Source organism: Corella eumyota, chromosome 5 (assembly GCF_963082875.1).
Source record: "Corella eumyota chromosome 5, kaCorEumy4.1, whole genome shotgun sequence".
Lineage (NCBI taxonomy): Eukaryota > Metazoa > Chordata > Ascidiacea > Phlebobranchia > Corellidae > Corella > Corella eumyota.
In genome coordinates, this window is record NC_137494.1 from 14538524 (window position 1) to 14558084 (window position 19561).

A 19561-nucleotide genomic window follows, 5' to 3' on the forward strand; every position below is an offset into this window, starting at 1 on the left:
TTTCAAGACGTTGTGTTGCGTTGTTAGAAATTAAAAAAATGAAAATTTTTGAGGAAAGATTTTGGGTGATTTCAGAGATTTTAGACATTTTCGTTACTGTATTCGATGTTTATTTAATATTTTCGGTTTGTAAATACCTGAAATCTTTAAAAAATGACAAAGTTCAAGTTTTAAGAACCCGCCTCAAGGTATGCCTAGCTTGTGTGATTCTACTGTTACTCAAATTAACAGTGGATCAAGTGGTTTCGTTCTATGGATGGCAGTCACAAATTTGCTGTTCGGTTCTTCTAGCAACCAGTACCGTGCTACATATCGCTACTAGCATAACAGTTTATAGTTTCTTTTGGATTCTACAGAACACTCTTTACGGGTATTACTTCAAGCATGTAATAAGCGAGGGTACTGTCACTGTTAGTCGCGTAACTTTTGCAATTGCAACGCTTGCTGTAGTGATTCTAACGCTCTTAGTTGTAATTCCTGATGCTTTTGGAGGGATATACCGAGTTACTGAATCTGGATGCAATATAGCCACCCAATTAGAAGCCTATGTTGTACTGATGATGTTTATATTCACAGTTTTATTCAGTAAATTACTATTACTTGGATCCCTAGCCTACCCTATAACAGTTATAAAAGAATATGCCGCAAAATTGGAAAGGAAAATTAAAAAACATAAACCCAATCCTATTTTTACGCCTAGTAGACGAGTTAGTGAGCAAAAAACCATTGAAATGTTACAGATATATACACCACCAGCAAGTCCCCCGCCCCATATAACAACTGCTGTTTCACAAAGTGGAGCCAATGACAATGTAATAGAGGACGATCAAGGTAGCTTTAAAATAGACATTAACAAAACAAGATAATGCTCAAATAGAAATCCTTATAGTTTAAAACATGGTATAATTGGTCTACTAATGTTTTTAAATGTTACTTTTTGCAGTTTTTACTATATCAGGTCGTGATGAAGAAATTGCAAGCACATCAAATACACCGAGAAAGCAAAGTTTTTTTGATTTTCCTGTGGTTCACTACAGCCACAAGTAATTTAAAAATTAGGCCTATATTTAAGTTTGTTTTGTAAAAAACAATAAGTTACTTAAATTTGTTTAGCTACTGCTAAGAGATAGCTAATACAAAAGAAAGAGTTAAGAGATATCTTAATTTTTTGTATATAACTATATCTTTAATGTGAAAGGTCGACTGTGTCTGTACGACCTAAACAAGGAGTACCATCAGTTACCCTGACCCAGTCTTGAGTTGCCTATGGCAGTTTGGGATATTAATAATTATAATTCTCCGATAGTTAATTTGCTTATTAAGTGCTGGCTCAGTAGGAATTTGTTCGCAAGTTGATATAACCTAAACAAAGTGTTAAAATATAACTTAAACCTTTTCCATATTAATTTTTTAAAGTTATTTATATGGGTATTTATGTTGTATAGGAATGGTGTCGTTAGTGAGATTCCACATTATGAAAAACACGCGTCGTTAAAACGACTGACTTCAAACAAAAAAGGAAGAAAGGGAAGTTCGTCGAGTATTATTGAAAGACGAAGAAGCTCGAATATTCGAACAACTAGAAAAAATCTAAAACAAGAACGAAAAAAGTAAAGTTTAAATACTTTTATTTTACTTTTATTAATATTTAATTGAAATTGCATGAAAAGTTCAGTCAGTAATCTTTAAACATTTAACAAATAATTAAGTGTATAAATATCTTCAAGTATCACCATTTAGGTCATGTGTTTTATTGAATATTTTGACAGGTTAAACTTGCTACGAAAACGTGTTTGGAAGATTTTTCTGCTTGCTTGTACTTGCGTTGCTTTCGACATTCTCTTTCTAATACTTCAGCTTGTTCTTGAAGCACCAGAGTTAATCAACTTGTCCTTGATTGATCTAAATCTTGCTGTCAACGTGGTTTGCATCATTCTAACATTTAATGATTGGAAGAATGTTGTTTTTCCATTTAAACTAAAGTAAGTAGCTTAGTAAAATAACTTACATTATTTAGTAATGGTTTAAGCAATGTAAAGAAAGGCTGCTACTTTCTGATGACTATTATTCTTTTGGACAGCAACATTTCTAAGACGAATAAAACGGTTTACGTAGTTAAAAAAAAATCATTTTTAATAATGTTAAATTATGGCTGTTGTAGAAATTGTTTTTTAGTGGGTAGTAATGATTTAAAATCTGTATTTATTAAACGCCTACATTTTATGATGAAGAAAAACTATTAGTTAATTTGCGTTATTACTAACGGTCACAAAACCCACTTATGTTTTTAGATGTACATTTTTATCAGCGAAAAAGAATCAATGGTATAGCATAACACCCATGGACTTATCCCATCCAATGGAAAGAGTTGAGATGATAGACCAAATACCGGAAGAAGTCGACAACGTTTCTTTATGTTCTGTTTGGTCTGGACAAACTGGATCGTTTACATTATCTCGGCCCCATAGTCCTAACTTAGACGAACCACAGCATTACCGAGTCCCTACACCAGAAATTATTGTACATAATGTACAAGATAGTGAATAAAAACATTTGTGTCTCAGAATATATTTAATATCTTTTGCTTGGAATATGTTTTAACTTAGTTTATTAATAATTTAATTTAATTTAATATTTGTTTATTGTTTGATAATGTTTTTATTTATAAAAATGTATTTAATTTTTTTAATAAGTAATAAAAAATAAGTAATATTTGGTTGTTTTGAAATTTTAATATAATAAGTACCTATTTAATTTATTTTTTAAAGTTGTTACCAGAAGATCTAAAAAAGTGTTTACTGTATGTTGGCGCGAAATAAAAAAAAAATTTTATCAAAAAAAATCATTTAAAAGTTTTGTTCCTTCAAAGTTCTTACTTTTAATTCTTAGCTTAGATTATTTTAAAATAGTTGGTTTATAAACTAAATAATGGCTTTAATATGCCGCCAACCCCTGCAAAAGTGTGATACCAATATTGAAAGCAATATCAGTCCTTTAAAACAAGTAGAAATTATTAAAACGCCAAAATCTTGTGAAAAAAAAGAAGAAATTAACGAAAATGTAAATGAACAAGAACGAAATGTTTCTTATTTTAGGTAAGTTGTTGATATTTTATTTTGTTTTTTATATAATATAAATTGCTAAGTTTATTAAAAAGGTGTTTTGTCAGTTTGTCTGTTTGTAATTTTTAGTATTTGAAATTTTAAATCAAAACCAACAGCTAGTCTGGAAAGTAGGGCAGTTTTCAAGGAGATCTTGTGCGTGCAAGCATAAAAAACGATGTGACTGCGATTTTTTTTTTAAATCAGACATGCAAAACGTTAATTCCAGGCGTTCATTTTTTTTATCAAAAAAAATCTCAGGCAGGCATGCTTCCCTACTTTCCATACACTACAGACCCACAGACCAAACTAAAGGTCAACAAGAAATAAATTTTGTGTAAAATAAATTTACAAAATCACTTTTATAGGAACTTAATAACACAAAATACTAGCGAACTTTTAAAGAATTGTTCGATTTGGGAAGAAGTTAAACTGGAAATTGATGACCAAACCTTAATTACAGAAGTTCAGGTTTAAATTTAACTAAGCTTTTGTTTAAGAATATTTTTATTATTGTTGTTTAAAAATAGAAATGAAGTTTTCAATTTAAATATTTAAAAAATAAAATGCCAGCAACAGGAATTGAACCCAACATCTTACGTTGACTTTTAATAGTTTTACTTAATAGTTTTATCAAAAATTTTGTGCTTTTTAAAAATAATTCTTGTTTTTAATATTAATTTTTTAAACCCAGGGTGATATTAGAACCACAATTGGTCAAGCAAAATTAGTGATAAAAGAAAGATTTAAACAATTTGAAGGTTTGGTCGATAATTGTGAATTTAACACAAGTGAAAAACAAGTTACTGTACAAGACTTACAAGGATTTTGGGATATGATATTTTTTCAGGTTTTTATTAAGTTTATTCTTAAGTTATATATATTTATATATTGTATAGGCCTATATATACATTTAAATTATTTAATAAGCTGTCCTCCGTCCCAGCTGTTATACATTTTAAAAATTTATATATATGTGTAAAATATTTAATTTTTATTTGTTTTTTGTTCATTATATCAGTATTTCAAATGTGCCTAAAAAACTTAATTTTTCTTAAAAATTTCTTAAAATTTTTTTACAGTTTAAGTTTAATAATATTATTATTGTTTAGGTTGAAGATGTGCTAAATAAATTTAAAGAATTGGAAAATAGGAAAGAAAATAATTGGATTAAACTTGATCAACCTGTTGTTAAAACTAAAAAGATTGTCAAAAAATGTAAGTATATAAATATATATTTTTTTTGTATATATCTTCATCCTTAATGTGGAAAAGTCAAATGCACGACTTAAACATAGAGTAACATCAGTTACTCTGACCCAGTTTCGAGTTGCCTGTGACAGTTTGGGATATTATAGATAATAATTGCCCGATAATTATGCTGCTGATTAAATGCTGGCTCAGCAGGAATTCATATCGTTTATAGCTCAAGGGCACACTACAGCATGAGAGCAGTGTGGATTGAACCCACGACCTCATGAGTGGTGTAGCCAGTGTTCCTACCACTACACCAAGTCGCCGGTTGTTAAATATTGATTAACAGAAATATAAAAACATCAATTAAACAAAAATAGACAGGGTTAAAGTAACAAAAGGATTTAGGTTGTAAAGGCCACTTTTTCATGTTTAGAATAATTTTATTTAATAACAAATTTCATATTATTCTAGTACAACCCCAACCCAGACCCAAGAAAAGTCGGTCCAATATTAAACAAATTGAAGCCCGGAAAAGATTGGCTGCTGCAAAGGCTGCAATGAAAATCGAATCAGCTAATCCAACTATATCATTTGACGCAGTGTTTTTTAAGGTAATATATATATAGTAGAGCTTAGTAGATGTAATATATATATATATATGTATGCCCAATTTATAGGCCTAAAAAATAAATAAAATTGCTATTTGTTGTTTTCTTTACATATCCTAAAAATGCAAACTTGTACCAATATATACTAAAAATAAATAAATAAATCATGAAAAAATTAATTTTTTTTACAATTTTATAATATTAATTTAAATAACTTTTACTCAAAATTTTTTTTGTATGGAACTCAGGTTAACAGTCCTATAAGAACAATCAAAGAACGAACAAGAACTCCTTCCACTTTAGATCACAAAAAACACTTCAGTACGCCCTCTTCTGGTAACTTCTTACACGGGCGATTCCTCAAACAGTTAAACTCAACTTCCGATGTAAAAAAATCTCTGAATTTCGATAAAAACGAAAAACTAACTACTCCTACTTTGGAAAGCAAAAATAATACAGAAACAAAAGATTTACAAGATATGGAAATAACCGAAAAAATTTCCAGTGAAAATGAAAAAGTAATTTTATTAAATGAAAACAACATATTGGAGCATACCAACTACAACAACATAATTTCAAGTTTACCTTCCAATAAAAACAATTCTTTTGATGATATAGAAAATAGAGTAAAAACACCAACCCAAAATGATGATGCTCTAAAAGTAAATGATAGCAAACTAAAAAGGAGTTCTTCTATTCAAGTATTAAAAATTAGTCAAGAAAAAACAGATTTTTGCAGTAATGAAAAAACACAAGATTTTACATCGAAAAATGAGGAAATTACTGACATTAAAACTGATAAATCTTATGAAATACCTAATGATCAGATTAATCATGAAATTAGAAGCGAAGAAAATATAACAGAAAAAGGTGATCAATTTTGTGAAAATAAAGACTTAGAATTGAAAGAACAATTAACAGAAATTACCAATGTACCAGATGACGAAATAAAAACAAAATGCTTGAATATTGGAACTCAAACTATTAGTAAAATGGAAAATGATCTTAAACAACATGAAAAACACTTTGAAAAAGGTAAATTTGTTTTTTCAAAACATTCTGTAAAGGCCCCTATGTAAAGGCCCTGCCATTAAGCCAACACTTAATCAGCAGTTTAATTATTAAAAAAACTCTAAACTGACACAGGCAACTTAAGACTTAGTTGGGGTAACTAGTGTTACTCTATGTTTACTAATGTTACTCTATGGCCGTGAAGTCGACCTTCTTAAATCGAAAATTAATAAATACTGAAAATTTTTTTACTTCTTTATTATTTTAGAAGATAAGGAGGATCACCAAAAAGAAATTTTTGAATTTAAACAAAGAATTCTTGAATTAGAAAACCAGGTAAAATATTTTATTTTTTAAATCGATTTAAATTTTTTATAAATATTTTTTTAATCGGATTGTTAATGCTTATTAAAGTTTTCTTTTAATATATATATATAAATATATAAATTGCATGTTTAACTAGAATAAAGAACGACAAATTTGTGAAGAAAATTTTGTTAAAAATGACGAAGAAATTCCGTCAGGTATATAAAAAGTTAATAACATTTATTAAAAAAAAAAATTAAATATGTTTTTAAATCAATTAATAATTTTTATCTTCTTAAATATAAGGCTACCAAACCAGACATAATATCAAATTTTTTGTGGTTAGATTTTTACAGAAAACGCTATCATCAACTCCTCAACCAAGTCAAAATAAATGAGGTTGAATTATCGTCATTTCGAGAGTTGAAAACTAAAATAAAGTCAACCCAATCAAACTTAAAAGAAGGTTTTAACTTGCTTAATACTAGAGCAAAGGATGCCGAATTATGCCACAGTAGATTATTAAAATGGGCAAAAGATTTGGAATTAAAAAGCAAACTTGAAAATGAGGTATTTTATTTTTTAAACTAGTAATATTCTTATCGCTTTTAAATATAATATTGCTAAGTTTGGTAATTGTTAACTTTTGGTGGAATTGTCTGTTGGTTATTTAAAAAAACGGCAACATGGTGTAGTGGTAAGAACACTTGCTACACCACCATGAGGTCGTGGGTTCAATTCCCACTGCTCTCATGCTGTAGCGCCCTTGAGTAAAGCGCTATAAATGGTATAAACTCTTGATGAGCCAACACTTAATCAGCAGCATAATTATCGGGCAATTATAATTTATAATATCCCAAACAGCCACACGCAACTCGAGACTGGGTCGGAGTAACTGATGTTACTCTATGTTTAGGTCGCCATTCGCCCTTCCCACATTGAGGATAAATTTATATACAAAAAAAATAATTAAGTTTTTTTATTTTTTTATTGTTTAAGGAATTGGTTAAAATGAAGCAAATTCATGATAAAGATTTACAGGAGAAAAATTGTTTAAAAAACAAAGTTGCTGAATTTGATGAAATGACAGAAAAAATTGAAACATTATCTACTACTAACGAAAAATTTAAAAATGGTAAATAGTTAAATTTTTATTTTTTTTTCAGGTAGTGTGGTATACCTGTCATGGCATTGAACTACAAGCCAAAAGGTTTCGGGTTCAAGCCACCCCAATGCCGCATTATTTGCCCTTGAGCCCAGTGTTTACAGATAACTTAAAAATGTCACAATATCACATTCTTTCTCAATGATAAAATAAATTTTTGTTACTTTTTTAAAAAAAAATGATTTTTAAAATAAATATTTTTATAGAGCTTTTAAAAATGGAGGAAAAATGTGAACTAATTCGAGAAGATCGGAACAAAATTCGCGAAAATTACAACGAACAATTACGAGTAGTTGAAGGTTTGGAAGCAAGTTTGGAAAACGAAAAATTTACTTCTGAAGAATCAAAAATATTTGTTCAGGTTAAATTGCTATAACAAACTTTTAGTAAAAACTTATAAAAAAATAGTTTCTACATGGTAATATGTCATTTAACCTAGCAGTTTGGTGTAGTGGTTAAAACACTTGGCTTTACTATATAAGGTCTTGGGTTCAATCCCCACTACTATCTTGCTATAGTGCCCTTACGTAAGGTTTTGTAAACAGTGTTAACTTTTATTAAGCTTAAAAATCAGTTGGCAGTTTAATTATCAAATAATTATTTTATAATCAATAATACTTCAAAAAAGACAAAGTCAACTTGAGATTGGGTCGGGGTAACAAATGTTATTCTATGTTTAGGCTGTTATTAACATTTTACAATTTTTAGGAACAAAAAGACCATATTGAAGAAAACAAAAAGTCATTAAAAAACTGGGACATTTTATATCAGGAAATGTTAACGAAAAAGGTTCAACTTAACGAAGAAATTAAGAAAATTTCACTGGAAAATTCAGATCAAAAAAGTTTAATAGAGGAACAAAGGTTGTTATTTTTTACTAACATTATACATAAATAAATGTAGTGGGTAACCATTACTAAAAAGGTCTTAGGTTTGATTCCCACTGCTTTCAAACTGTGATGTTTTTAATGCAGTTCATTTTAACAAAATTACCTATTACTAAGTTCAATTTTTTTAGGTTAAAATATACTAAAAGTTCTTTGTATTTATCTTTATCCTCGATTTGGAAAGGTAGAATGTGCAACCTAAACATAGAGTAACAACTGTTACTCCGACCAAGTCTTGAGTTGCCTGTGTAAGTTTGGGATATTATAGATTATAATTTCCCGATAATTATGCTGCTGATTAAGTGCTGGCTCAGCAGGAGTTCATACCGTTTATAGCGCCTTACTTAAGGGCGCTACAGCATAAGAGCAGTGGGAATTGAACCCAGGACCTCATTTGGTGTAGCAAGTGTTTTTGCCACTACACCACTCTGCCGTTTTTTTAAATTTGTATATTTAAATTTATATTCTTTCCAGGCAAGAAATAGCAAGTATTCAACATGAGTTAAACATCACGAAAGCCAACGCAAGACTCTCAATATTGGAACAACAACAAGAAGTGGTAAACAGTGAACAGAAATTGAAAGATTTGCATTTTGCTCTTTCAAGTTTTAGTCAGCAACTTAAATCACTTGATACAGGTAAAAACTTAATTTTTCTTGGATTATTATATTCTTGTTGTATTTATTTATCCTTGATGTGGAAAAGACGACTTTATTGTCTAAACATAGAGTAGCATTTGTTGCCCAGACTCAGTCTCGAGATGCCTGTGGCAGTTTGGGATATTATAGATTGTAATTGCCGGATAATTATGTTGCTGATTAAGTGTTGGCTCAGCAGGAGTTCATACCCTTTATAGCTCCTTACTAAAGGGCGCATGAGAGCAGTGGGAATCAAACCCAGGATCTCGCAGTAAAGCCAAGTATTCTAATGTTTGGCCTTGGTGTGGTGACTGTTTTTTATTTTAATAATATTTTTTATTTTAATAATATTTTTTTCTTTTTAGATGGTGTACCAGAAGACCAAACCAATCAGAATGGTTACTTAGAAACACCAAGCAAATCGATAGTTGTTTCAGCTTTAAGGGCTGGTTCGAACCAGCAAGAAACACCAGATGTTGAAACCAGTAACCAGAATATTAGGTAGGACTAAACATTTTATTTTATTTTTTTTTGTAAATTTAAATTTTCTAAAACTTGATATTTGTTTAGACCTGAAGCCAACCTTTTTACACTTATTGGTGAATGTACAAATTTAATGAACGAGGTTCTGGGATCGTCCCAAAATGTTGCATCCAATTTTAAAGAAAAAATAACACAACTAAACGCTGACAAGTAAATTTTGATTCTATATGAAAACATGGTTTTTTTGAAACTGGTTTTAACATGACCCAGTCTTAAGTTTGGTAGTTTGGAATATAATGGAATATAATTGCTTGATATTTAATCAGCTAATTAGATTTTGGCTCAGCAGGAGTGTTTACTGTTCATAGAGCCTTCTTTAAAGGTGGTACAGTATCAAAGCAGTGGGGATCAAACGTATGACCTTATGTTGTAATACCAAATTTTTTAACTACTACACCACGCTGCCGGTTTAACAAGTTTTGACAAGTTTCAAAATATTTTTTTTTTATTTATTTTTTTTTTATTTTGGTTTTTCGCGCATTGATAAAAGTAAATAATAAATACGATATTAAATTAATATTACAACAATGCGACGGGAAAAGATGACAAAATCAATTTAATGATTTAAAACATGCCAAAAGTATTAATGTTTATACAAAGATTTTATAGTACATAATGGCATGGTCACCAAACCCATTTCTGAATTTGTGTTTTAGAAACTCACTTCTACAGAAAGTTCAAAACTTAAAAGAGAAACTGCAAGACCAAGACAATCACAAAAATGAAATCGAAGTCCAACTCAGGATTAGATTGAATGAAGTTATACAACAAAGAGATAAAAGAACTGAAGAAATAACAGCTCGTGAAAATGTGATAAAAACTTTGTCGCTTAAACTGCAAAACCAAGAAAATTAATTTGTATTTTTTTATGAATGTTCTGTGCAATTGTATATTTGTTTTAATTTCTTTATAATTGTTAAAAAGAATATATATCAAGTTCTTTTGGTGTTTTATTTGTTTAACTTTTTTATCTTTCAAAAAATAACTACTAAATGATCTTATTAATCGACTTGCAGGTTTGTTGTTAGCTAGACAGAAGTTAAAACCGTTTAGAAAGTTTGACTAATTAACGTTATAACTTGGGAAGCAGTGGGAATCGAACCCAGTGTCCTGTATTAAAGACAAGTTTCATAACCACTACATTATGTATTATGCTAAAAATTTAAAAATTGAGCAATATCAAAATTATTCAGCAAGTAATCTACTATATAAGATAACTTATACGTTCATATAAAAAAATTAAATATTTAAATTTTGATAAAGAGGATAAACTGAATTTATCTCAGCCGCTTGAGGTAACTCATAAATTCCACGCAACTTTCTTTTCGACAAAAAACATGGCTACAAAAGGAGGTAAGATTTTATTTTCTTATTTTATTTGCAATTTTAGGCTGTTTAAAACCAGTTTAGCTTAGGAATTTACGATAAAATGTTAAAGTAATCTTGTAGTTTTTATTTGGGCGAAATTATTTTCGTTAAATGTTGTTTAATTAGTTTGTAAATACATTTAAAATAAACACATTTAATTTTTAAAATTTTTTACGTAAATAGAATAAATTAAATCTTCACGTTATTGTTTTTTGTAATGTAAGTTTAATTTATAAATTGAATAAATATTTTATTTTTTAATTAACATAAACTATTTTTAATTTATTTAAATAATTTTTTCTAAAGTTGTTAATTGAATGAATAGAATTATTAAGTACGTGTTTAAATTTAACGATAAATTGTTGTTCAATTCAATATGGTTAAATCAAAAACAGGTAAATTGTGTTCATTAAATTTAAGTTTTAGAATAACATTTATTCTTTTTTAATTTATTTTTGTTTTAGAAGAAAAATTTGAACTTTCATTATTTTCGGATTTCAGTGTTTCTTTAAATTTTTCAAAATTATATTCCTTTTGGTAATTTTTTGCTTTTTTTTTAGCAAAGGAGAAGGCCTTAAAGGCCAAAAAGGCCGTCTTAAAGGGACTCCACTCCCACCGCAAGAAGAAGATGCGAAAGAGCGTCCACTTCAGACGACCGAAAACTTTAAAACTTCCACGCGCTCCTAAATATCCAAGGAAAAGCGTTGCAAAGCAAAACAAGTAATTTCTTATATTTAATTACATATTATAAGTTATAATTTGTTTTATTGTACGGTTTTCAAAAGCTATATGTGCATTTTTGGCTCTATAATGAAGTATTTTATTGAGAGAGTTGGGGTAAAATTTGTATAAATTTATTTAATGCTCTTATTTAAAAGCTATGATATAGTTTAAATGGCAAGATTTAACATTTGCCATTTTTTGTATATATATATTTTTATCCTCGATGTGGAAAAGTCCAATGCGCGACCTAAACATAAAGTAACATCAGTTACCCTGACCCAGCGTCAAGTTGCCGTGACAGTTTGGGATATTATAAATTATAATTGCCCAATAATTATGCTGCTGATTAGGTGCTGGCTCAGCAGAAGTTCATACCGTTTATAGCGCCTTACTTAAGGGCGCTACAGCATAAGATCAGTGAGGATTGAACCCACGACCTCTTGTGTGGTGTAGCAAGTGTTCTTACCACTACCCATGCTGCCGGTTTTTGTTACGGCCCTTATTTTGTATTGTTTTTATTCTTTCTTATTAGAATCTGTTTTTAAATGCTTGTACAACTAACTTAGTTTATGTTGTTAATTGACAGAATGGATCAATTTGCGATCGTAAAACATCCTTTAACCACTGAGAGTGCCATGAAAAAAATTGAAGACAACAACACTCTTGTTTTTATTGTGGATATTAAAGTAAAAACCTTTTTTTTATTTAAAAACACTTTTCAGTTAGACATATAAGTTGATTAGTATTCTTACCAAGTTAAATTTTTAATGTTTCAGGCTAATAAACCTCAAATAAAACAAGCAGTGAAGAAGTTGTACGACATTGATGTAGCAAAGGTGAACACTTTGATCCGACCCGATGGCAAAAAGAAGGCGTACGTTAAACTTGCTCCCGATTACGATGCGTTGGATGTTGCCAACAAAATTGGAATCATTTAAATAAAATGTCCCTAGCCACATGTTGTTCTGTTGTTTTAATTTCAGTATATGTTAAGAAGTTATATTTTTAAACGATATATGTTAAGAAAGGTATAAAAGGTATGTGTTAAGAAGGTATATTTTAAGAAACGTTTAAAAGGCATATTTTTTTGTATATATCTTTATCGTCGATGTGGTAAGGGCGAATACGCGACCTAAACATAGGGTAACATCAGTTACTCTAACCCACTCTTGAGTTGCTTTTAGCAGTTTGAGATATTATAAATTATAATTGCCTGGTAATTATGCTGCTGATTAAGTGCTGGCTTAGCAGGCGTTTATAATATTTTTAGTGCGTTACTTAAGGGTGCTACAGCATGAAAGCAGTGGGGATTTAACTCACCACCTCATGTGTGGTGTAGCAAGTGTTCTTGCCACTACACCACGCTGCCAGTCTACTAATGATCCATATATTAACATTTCCATTTTAACAAGTATACCTCTTTATAAACACTTCTTAGGAGTAGATATTTTAATAAATTAATATAATAGTGCAGAAAGGATAGCTAAGGTTAACCTTAAAATCCCTGGCATACCTTTATATTTTTATGTGAAAAAAGGTAGTTTAACTATTGTTTTAGAAAAGTCTTCCCATACCAAATCAGTTTAATTAATAAATGTAAAGAGTAGACTATATTGTAGCCCTAACTCTTTTTTCACCTATAGATTTAACTTTTTAGTTTTATTACAAGCACACCAAATTTAAAGCAAAAATTTTAATAAAAAAAAGGGAAAAAATAAATAAGCACAAACAATTTAACAATGACTGTAATCTACAAAACTTTAAATATTTTTAATCTATGGGCAGTATCAGAATATACAAAAAGCAAAACAAAATTGGTCCAAACATTTATTTTAAATTCCAATTAGGATTTAGTTTAAAATATAGAAATAATAAAATTTAATTTAATGTTTAAATGGGCAAGAGTTTTAATTTGATTGATAAATTAGAATTTGCTAAATCCAAGAAAAATTAAAGTTTATAAACGCACGTAAAGCAGCAATCAGCAATCTACAGTGTCAAACACAAAAGTAACACAAAAAAACTACACTCCTTCAAAATAATAAAAAAACAACAACACACATTAAGGTAACAATATTAAACAAAAATATTTCATTCAAAAACATAAGAACTTTAACGCAAAAATCTAACTGCTGTTGATTAAACTAACTTTGATGTGGTGTGTATGTTTCACTATAGAACTAAGTTGCATAGGATATTTCGGGGGAATATTAAATGGAAAATTTAACTAAAGATTTGTTGTTGTTTACGAAATACCAGAAGATTGAACTTGCCGTTTTTTATTCTTTTTCGATTGTGATTGTTTTGTAGATTTCGATTTTGAGCGCTTTGAAATTCCAGAACCAGGAGCCACACCAGGCATGTTATATTTATTACTAGATGTTGTTTCTTGTCCTGTTAGCGTGGCGTTAATATGTTCTTCCCAAGATGACATAGTCTGGTTGATATTCTCAATTCGTAAATTATCAAGATCTAGATTATGTCGCATAGACGAGTTTGAAAAGTTATCATTTTGGTCGACGTTAACTAACTCTGGTTTTGGAGAATTTCGTGATTTTAAAAGAAGACCTCTTGACGTTCGAGGGGAGCCGTTATTTCGTTCATTTTTTCTCTTTTTCCCCTTCTTTGATGTGGAGGTAGTCTCACATGCCACCATCCAGTCTGCATCGTTAATATCATCCAGATCTTCATCTCCTCCAGCCCCTATGCTCTCGTTAATTGCAGATGCAAATTTCCTGGAGCAAAAATGAATATAAATTGGTTGCAAAAATTTTCGGAAATAAATTATTAAAAATTTAATTTTTTTTAAATTTTTTTACCCGCTGTTAGCAATTCTCTGGGATGCAATTCTGCTTGAATTTCTTCCCATCCCCATGCATTTCTCAAGGTGAGGAGCAAATCTACTTGCAGCCATATTTCGATGGCAATTCGGACAAAGACATTCAACCTACAAGGAAAAAATTTTGGTAATAAAAATTATTGGATCACTTGTCATTTATATTTTCTAAAAATATAAGGACTGTAAATGACGAAAAAAATTATCTAGAACCGTAAAATACAAGAGAAAAAATCAGGCAGGTCAGTAATTTACGAGAGTTTTTCTGAAACTGTAAAGTACAAGTGATCCAAATTTTTTAACTTGATAAAATTTTTTTTTAAAAATATAACTTTGTCTACGTTTTTCTTTGATGTTCCGCAGATTGGTTGACCAAAAATATCCAATCCATTTTCGACCACAATTTTGTATTTTTCATCATCAGTGTTGTCCTCATCGAGGAATAACGTTCCCTTTGTTTGTGAGCGATGTGCCTAAAAATAATAACTGGAAAATTAATATTCTATAAACTCCTTTTGCTGGCTTAGGTTTAAGATGGCAATGACCTTTTCAAATTGCCATAAAAGTCCAGAAAAAGTACATATATATATTTTTTTATTTGTAGTTTTTACAGCATATGTCAGCAGTGGGATTTGAACCTAGGACCTAATATTTATACACATGAATAGTTGAAATTGGATGAAAATATTTAAAAAATGTTATCTTTTTTTTAAAAATCAGTTAAATTTTATATTTTAATTTTACCTCATAGGCAACACCAAGAATGGCTTCGTCCAGCATTTCATTAAGAAAATGGTCAGCATACATTTGTAAATCTGCCATAACTTGGAAAATAATGTGGATTCAAACCACTTGCAGATTTAGAGAGCTTTGCTAAATATAAATTAGTCCATAGACAACGATATCAGCGGTTTAAGGCACAAAAAAATCGTGAATCATAAAGTTAGGGTGGTTTTCTTGTTGTAGTAAAATAAAAATAAATTTGTTGTTGTTTTTGTGATTGTTGTTTAAAATTAAACTTATAAATTTTTCTGCGAAAAAAACGGGCCCAAATTAAAAAACGATATTACAACTAAGCCTATCTACCCATTTAAAGCAACGTTAGTGTAGTATTTTAATTAAAACTACTAAAAAACTTGAAAAAAATTATTTTTTACCCCAGGTTATTTAAACAAATGACCACGGGGTCATTCGTTCTGGTTCATTGGGACACGTAGCTCCTTTCTTGTTTGGTAATCGATTCGCTGTAGCGAAAAGTCGAGATTGCAAAATCAACAAAGCGAAATTTTCTCTGTAAGCAATTATTATGCTGCGCCTTTTTTTGTTAATTATGCAGTTTTTGTGCTTAAAGAAGCAGTGTTTACTTATTACAAAATTAATTAAATCGATAATACCTACTTATATGCAATGGATATATTCTAGTTTAGGCGGTATGTAAAGAAATTACGAAAAAACAGTGTTAATAATTATTTAGATACGTTGAAAATGAAAAATCGAAAATAAAATTTAAAACGACTTTAACATAATAAGAAAATGTTTATTTGTTGCGTGAAAAATATGGTGTAATAATCTACAACCTCAAACTATAAAATAATCTTTAAAATATGGTTAAAATTAATAAAAAAATATATGTATTACGTTTTTTATAATTATAAGACAAATTTAGGGAACCTAACTTTATATTGAAATTGCATAGAAATTTAAGTTTTTATTGGGGCAAATTGAACAATTTATATCTGTATTTGGTCAGTAGTAAAAAACCGACAGTTCAACAATTGATATATTGATTTATTATGGTGCTGACAGATATATCATGTTGTAGTATTGATTTTATTGGACCTACCCTACTTATATTGTCATTTTATTACACAATTATTTATTTTTAGCTTATTTGTTTCGTAAAAATGTCTTTTAAAATACAAGGTGTATGTTGTGTGTTTGCAATTCTGTTTGTAATTCAAGTTAAATGCAACAACAGTTTAGTTATATTAACAACTAAAACAACCCCTACCAATCCACAAACTATTAACTGTGATATACAAGAAAATAACGCAACAGATAATATAACATGGAAATATACGAATCCCAAGGATGTAGTTGCAGTTTTGGATTTTACGACAGCCTCTTTCAATTTAACAAACAAAGAAGCAGCAGGGAAATATGAATGTATGTTGAACAACAACACCGTCTCAACTGTAACTGCTGCGTACCTTTCTAAACCTGTCATTCAGGTAAAATAAATTTTGTTCTAAATAATTTTTTAAAACATCCAAGGCAAATTAAAGTGTATATAATTTAGATGTTTTTAATTTTGATAAAAGCATATTGTTTAGGGTCCTGGGTTCGATTCCCACTGCGATTCCCAATGCCAAGCCCAAAAACAAATTAACGCATAAATTAATATAAAAATACAGTTTCTTTATACCTAAAATTAATGAAATATTAAACTGTTTTTACATTATAGAATACTAGAGAATCAGTTACTTTTAACGATGGCGACTCAAATCGAAAGTTGACTTGCTTGAGTGAGGGATCCTACCCCTCAGTTAAGTTTGAGTGGAGTAGAAGGGGGGAAAGTGAGGGAGAAGTCTCAGTGATTTTAAACTCCGAATCAAATAATAATATCAACATCTCGACTTCATCTGACAGGTAACTAAAAATTAAATCAGAAAAAAAAATTATTTTTATTGTTTTTGCAATAAATTTTTTTACTGTTTTAATTTCTATCTATATTTTTTAATGATGACCATGGCCAAGTTTGATATTTTGTTTCAACTAAAATAATAGTTCGTAGTTTAATTTTTAATTTATTTTCGAAATGGTTAGCCCATACATAATTAAAATACTGATTAAGATTGTTAATTAAAAAAAAATTGTGCCGAATAACTAACAAAAATTAAAACAAGAAGATATATTTTTATATATTTAAACATTTTATATATTATGTATATATATATACTAAGTTATGTAATATTCAAATTATATATGTTAAATTAAAATTAATGAGTAACAGTTGTGTTTAAGTTGTGACAACAATTTTAATCAATGATTAATTAAACTAAGTTAAACATCTGGTTCTATTTAAACAAACTTCACTTTTATCAATAAGAGAATGTAATTTAACTTATTTAATTTCTTTAATTAGCTTTAAATATAAACTAAATAACTTAGTTTTTATTTTGTATTTATATCAATATTGTTTTTTCTTTGTTAAATTGTAATAAATATTGATTCTAATATTTGTGATAAAGAGTCATTAGTTAACATGTCATAACATAAACAAAAATCTGATGCACTATTTGTAAACACAAACATCAGACGTTATTTATTTGTTAATTATCAAAGACATTAAAAATGACGAAATATAAATCTTAATTTATATTTTTATTACTTGTAATCATATTTTTATTTATGTTTTAGAAGTACAATCCAGTTCTACAATATGACATATGATATGCAAGCTTACTATACATGTGAGGTTAAAAATGTTGCCGGAAATTCAACTACAGAAGTAAGTTGTGCTATTATGTTGTCACTGTAAAAAGCCCTAGTCATAAACCCAATGTTTTGTTTTGTTATATTCACTTTTTTCTTCATGTTAAAGGTGTTAATTCGAGTAAAAGACAGACTTGCCGCTTTATGGCCATTCTTGGGAATAGTTGCTGAAGTTGTTATCCTTATTACCATTATTTTCGTGTATGAAAAGCAAAGCAAAAAGAAGGTAAATATATACAACAAATTTTTCTCAGAATTTTTGCGAGTATTTATAAATTTTAAGATACCCATAGTAATAAAAAATGCTTTTTTAGCTTTATAAGCACTTTGTGCAGACATTTTTCTTGTAGAATTACTAATAATTAATTTGTTTCAGTTAAACTAACATTTGCTTTTTAGTTTTAAGTTTTAAGTGCTTAAATTTTGGTCAATTACTTACAACAGCATTTTTGTCTTAAGTAACAACAGCTGTTGACCTATAAAGCCTATATAGAAAATAATGTTTAAAAATTACTGTATATATATTTTAATACATGTTTTTAAGTTTAAAAAAACTTTAATTTTTATTTTTAGTCGTCAGTTCCTATTGAAATGGATAACAAAGACGAAGCTGAAAAACCACTTCAGGATAGCGACGAAGAAACTGAATTAAGAAACAGAGCTCCTAACAACAACTATAAAATTTAAATTTACTTTTTACGTGTAATAACAATATGGACTTCTTCTGGTAGAGTTTTGTAAAAAATAAAAATTATTTTACTATTTTAAGCATTGATGAAGAGTATTTTTATGTAATTTTTTTGGTTATTGTTTTTTGGGGCTTGGCTTTTGACAGAAGTTTAGGTCAATATATCTTATATATTGTCAACAGTAATAAAACTTAATTAAAACAGCAATATTTGTATAAAATTTAAACTAAAATTGACATTTTGGGTGTTTTTTTTATTTTTTGTGTGTTTACTGTGTTTTGTTAACATCATATTTTAATTTTTCTTAATTAAAGTATTATTATATCATATGCATTTAGTAATTTTAATGGAATTTTGTTTTAGTTACTTTTTTTTAACTTCTTTTTGATAAAATCAAATCTTGAATGCTTAATATTATATGTTGTTAAATGATACCATTTTTTTGTTTTATTTAATAATACATGTTTAAAAAGTAAAAAAGGTTAATACAAATATTAATTCTAATTGTATTGTATTTTTCTAGTTAAATATTACTTTAAATGGTTAAATTTATTGGTACATTTTTAAACACAAACTACAATAAATTTGTGTCATAGTTTTGTGTAAATATTTGTCTATTTTGTTTTGTAAAAATCAACTTGTATGTATTTCAATTCAAGCTAGATTACTGTTTATTAAACTGTTTTTCAAGTTATTATCGTGTTTCAGTAATATATTACTTTTAATGTAATAGGTTAACCAATGAAATAATAAAGTAAATAAGGCACTTGGATTTATTGCATGAGGTCTAGAGTTGGATTACCACTGCTTCCAAAATTGAAGTGTTCCTGTTGAGTTTAAAACCAATAAACTAGGTAATTAAGAAAATATGGTCACTGATATTTGAATCTGATAAAAATATTTTTAAATAAAACATAAATTTTATATTTTAAGATAAAAAATTGTTCTCCCACATCGAGGATAAACAAAAAATAATAGACCTAGCGTGGATAGG

General features: G+C 28.6%; 5 protein-coding genes across 5 annotated transcripts; 4 read left to right on the forward strand and 1 right to left on the reverse strand.

The window, feature by feature from the left end:
* Positions 1-12: 12 nt before the first annotated feature.
* On the forward strand, positions 13-2696 carry LOC145753062 (uncharacterized). Its single transcript, XM_082569452.1, has 5 exons — positions 13-831; positions 944-1043; positions 1446-1610; positions 1770-1982; positions 2292-2696. Exons 1-5 carry the CDS (start codon positions 39-41, stop codon positions 2545-2547), a joined length of 1527 nt encoding a protein of 508 aa, XP_082425578.1. The 5' UTR covers positions 13-38; the 3' UTR covers positions 2548-2696.
* A 232-nt stretch (positions 2697-2928) lies between these two features.
* Positions 2929-10420, forward strand: LOC145753567 (uncharacterized). Its single transcript, XM_082569971.1, has 16 exons — positions 2929-3095; positions 3470-3572; positions 3796-3951; positions 4214-4319; positions 4770-4909; positions 5155-5941; positions 6186-6253; positions 6381-6441; positions 6570-6793; positions 7223-7358; positions 7595-7749; positions 8097-8251; positions 8750-8913; positions 9279-9414; positions 9484-9606; positions 10113-10420. The coding sequence occupies exons 1-16, from the start codon at positions 2929-2931 to the stop codon at positions 10309-10311; spliced, it is 2880 nt and encodes a 959-aa protein (XP_082426097.1). The 3' UTR covers positions 10312-10420.
* A 336-nt stretch (positions 10421-10756) lies between these two features.
* LOC145751804 (large ribosomal subunit protein uL23-like) lies at positions 10757-12503 on the forward strand. The gene is made up of 4 exons (XM_082567908.1): positions 10757-10809; positions 11385-11544; positions 12134-12233; positions 12324-12503. The coding sequence occupies exons 1-4, from the start codon at positions 10794-10796 to the stop codon at positions 12483-12485; spliced, it is 438 nt and encodes a 145-aa protein (XP_082424034.1). The 5' UTR covers positions 10757-10793; the 3' UTR covers positions 12486-12503.
* Positions 12504-13276: 773 nt separating this feature from the next.
* Positions 13277-15407, reverse strand: LOC145752898 (SAGA-associated factor 11 homolog). Its single transcript, XM_082569261.1, has 4 exons — positions 15128-15407; positions 14725-14856; positions 14367-14494; positions 13277-14282 (listed from the first exon to the last, which is right to left on the reverse strand). The coding sequence occupies exons 1-4, from the start codon at positions 15203-15205 to the stop codon at positions 13793-13795; spliced, it is 828 nt and encodes a 275-aa protein (XP_082425387.1). The 5' UTR covers positions 15206-15407; the 3' UTR covers positions 13277-13792.
* An 866-nt stretch (positions 15408-16273) lies between these two features.
* Positions 16274-19254, forward strand: LOC145752784 (basigin-like). Its single transcript, XM_082569120.1, has 5 exons — positions 16274-16614; positions 16848-17032; positions 17804-17894; positions 17988-18104; positions 18452-19254. Exons 1-5 carry the CDS (start codon positions 16288-16290, stop codon positions 18563-18565), a joined length of 834 nt encoding a protein of 277 aa, XP_082425246.1. The 5' UTR covers positions 16274-16287; the 3' UTR covers positions 18566-19254.
* Positions 19255-19561: the final 307 nt, after the last annotated feature.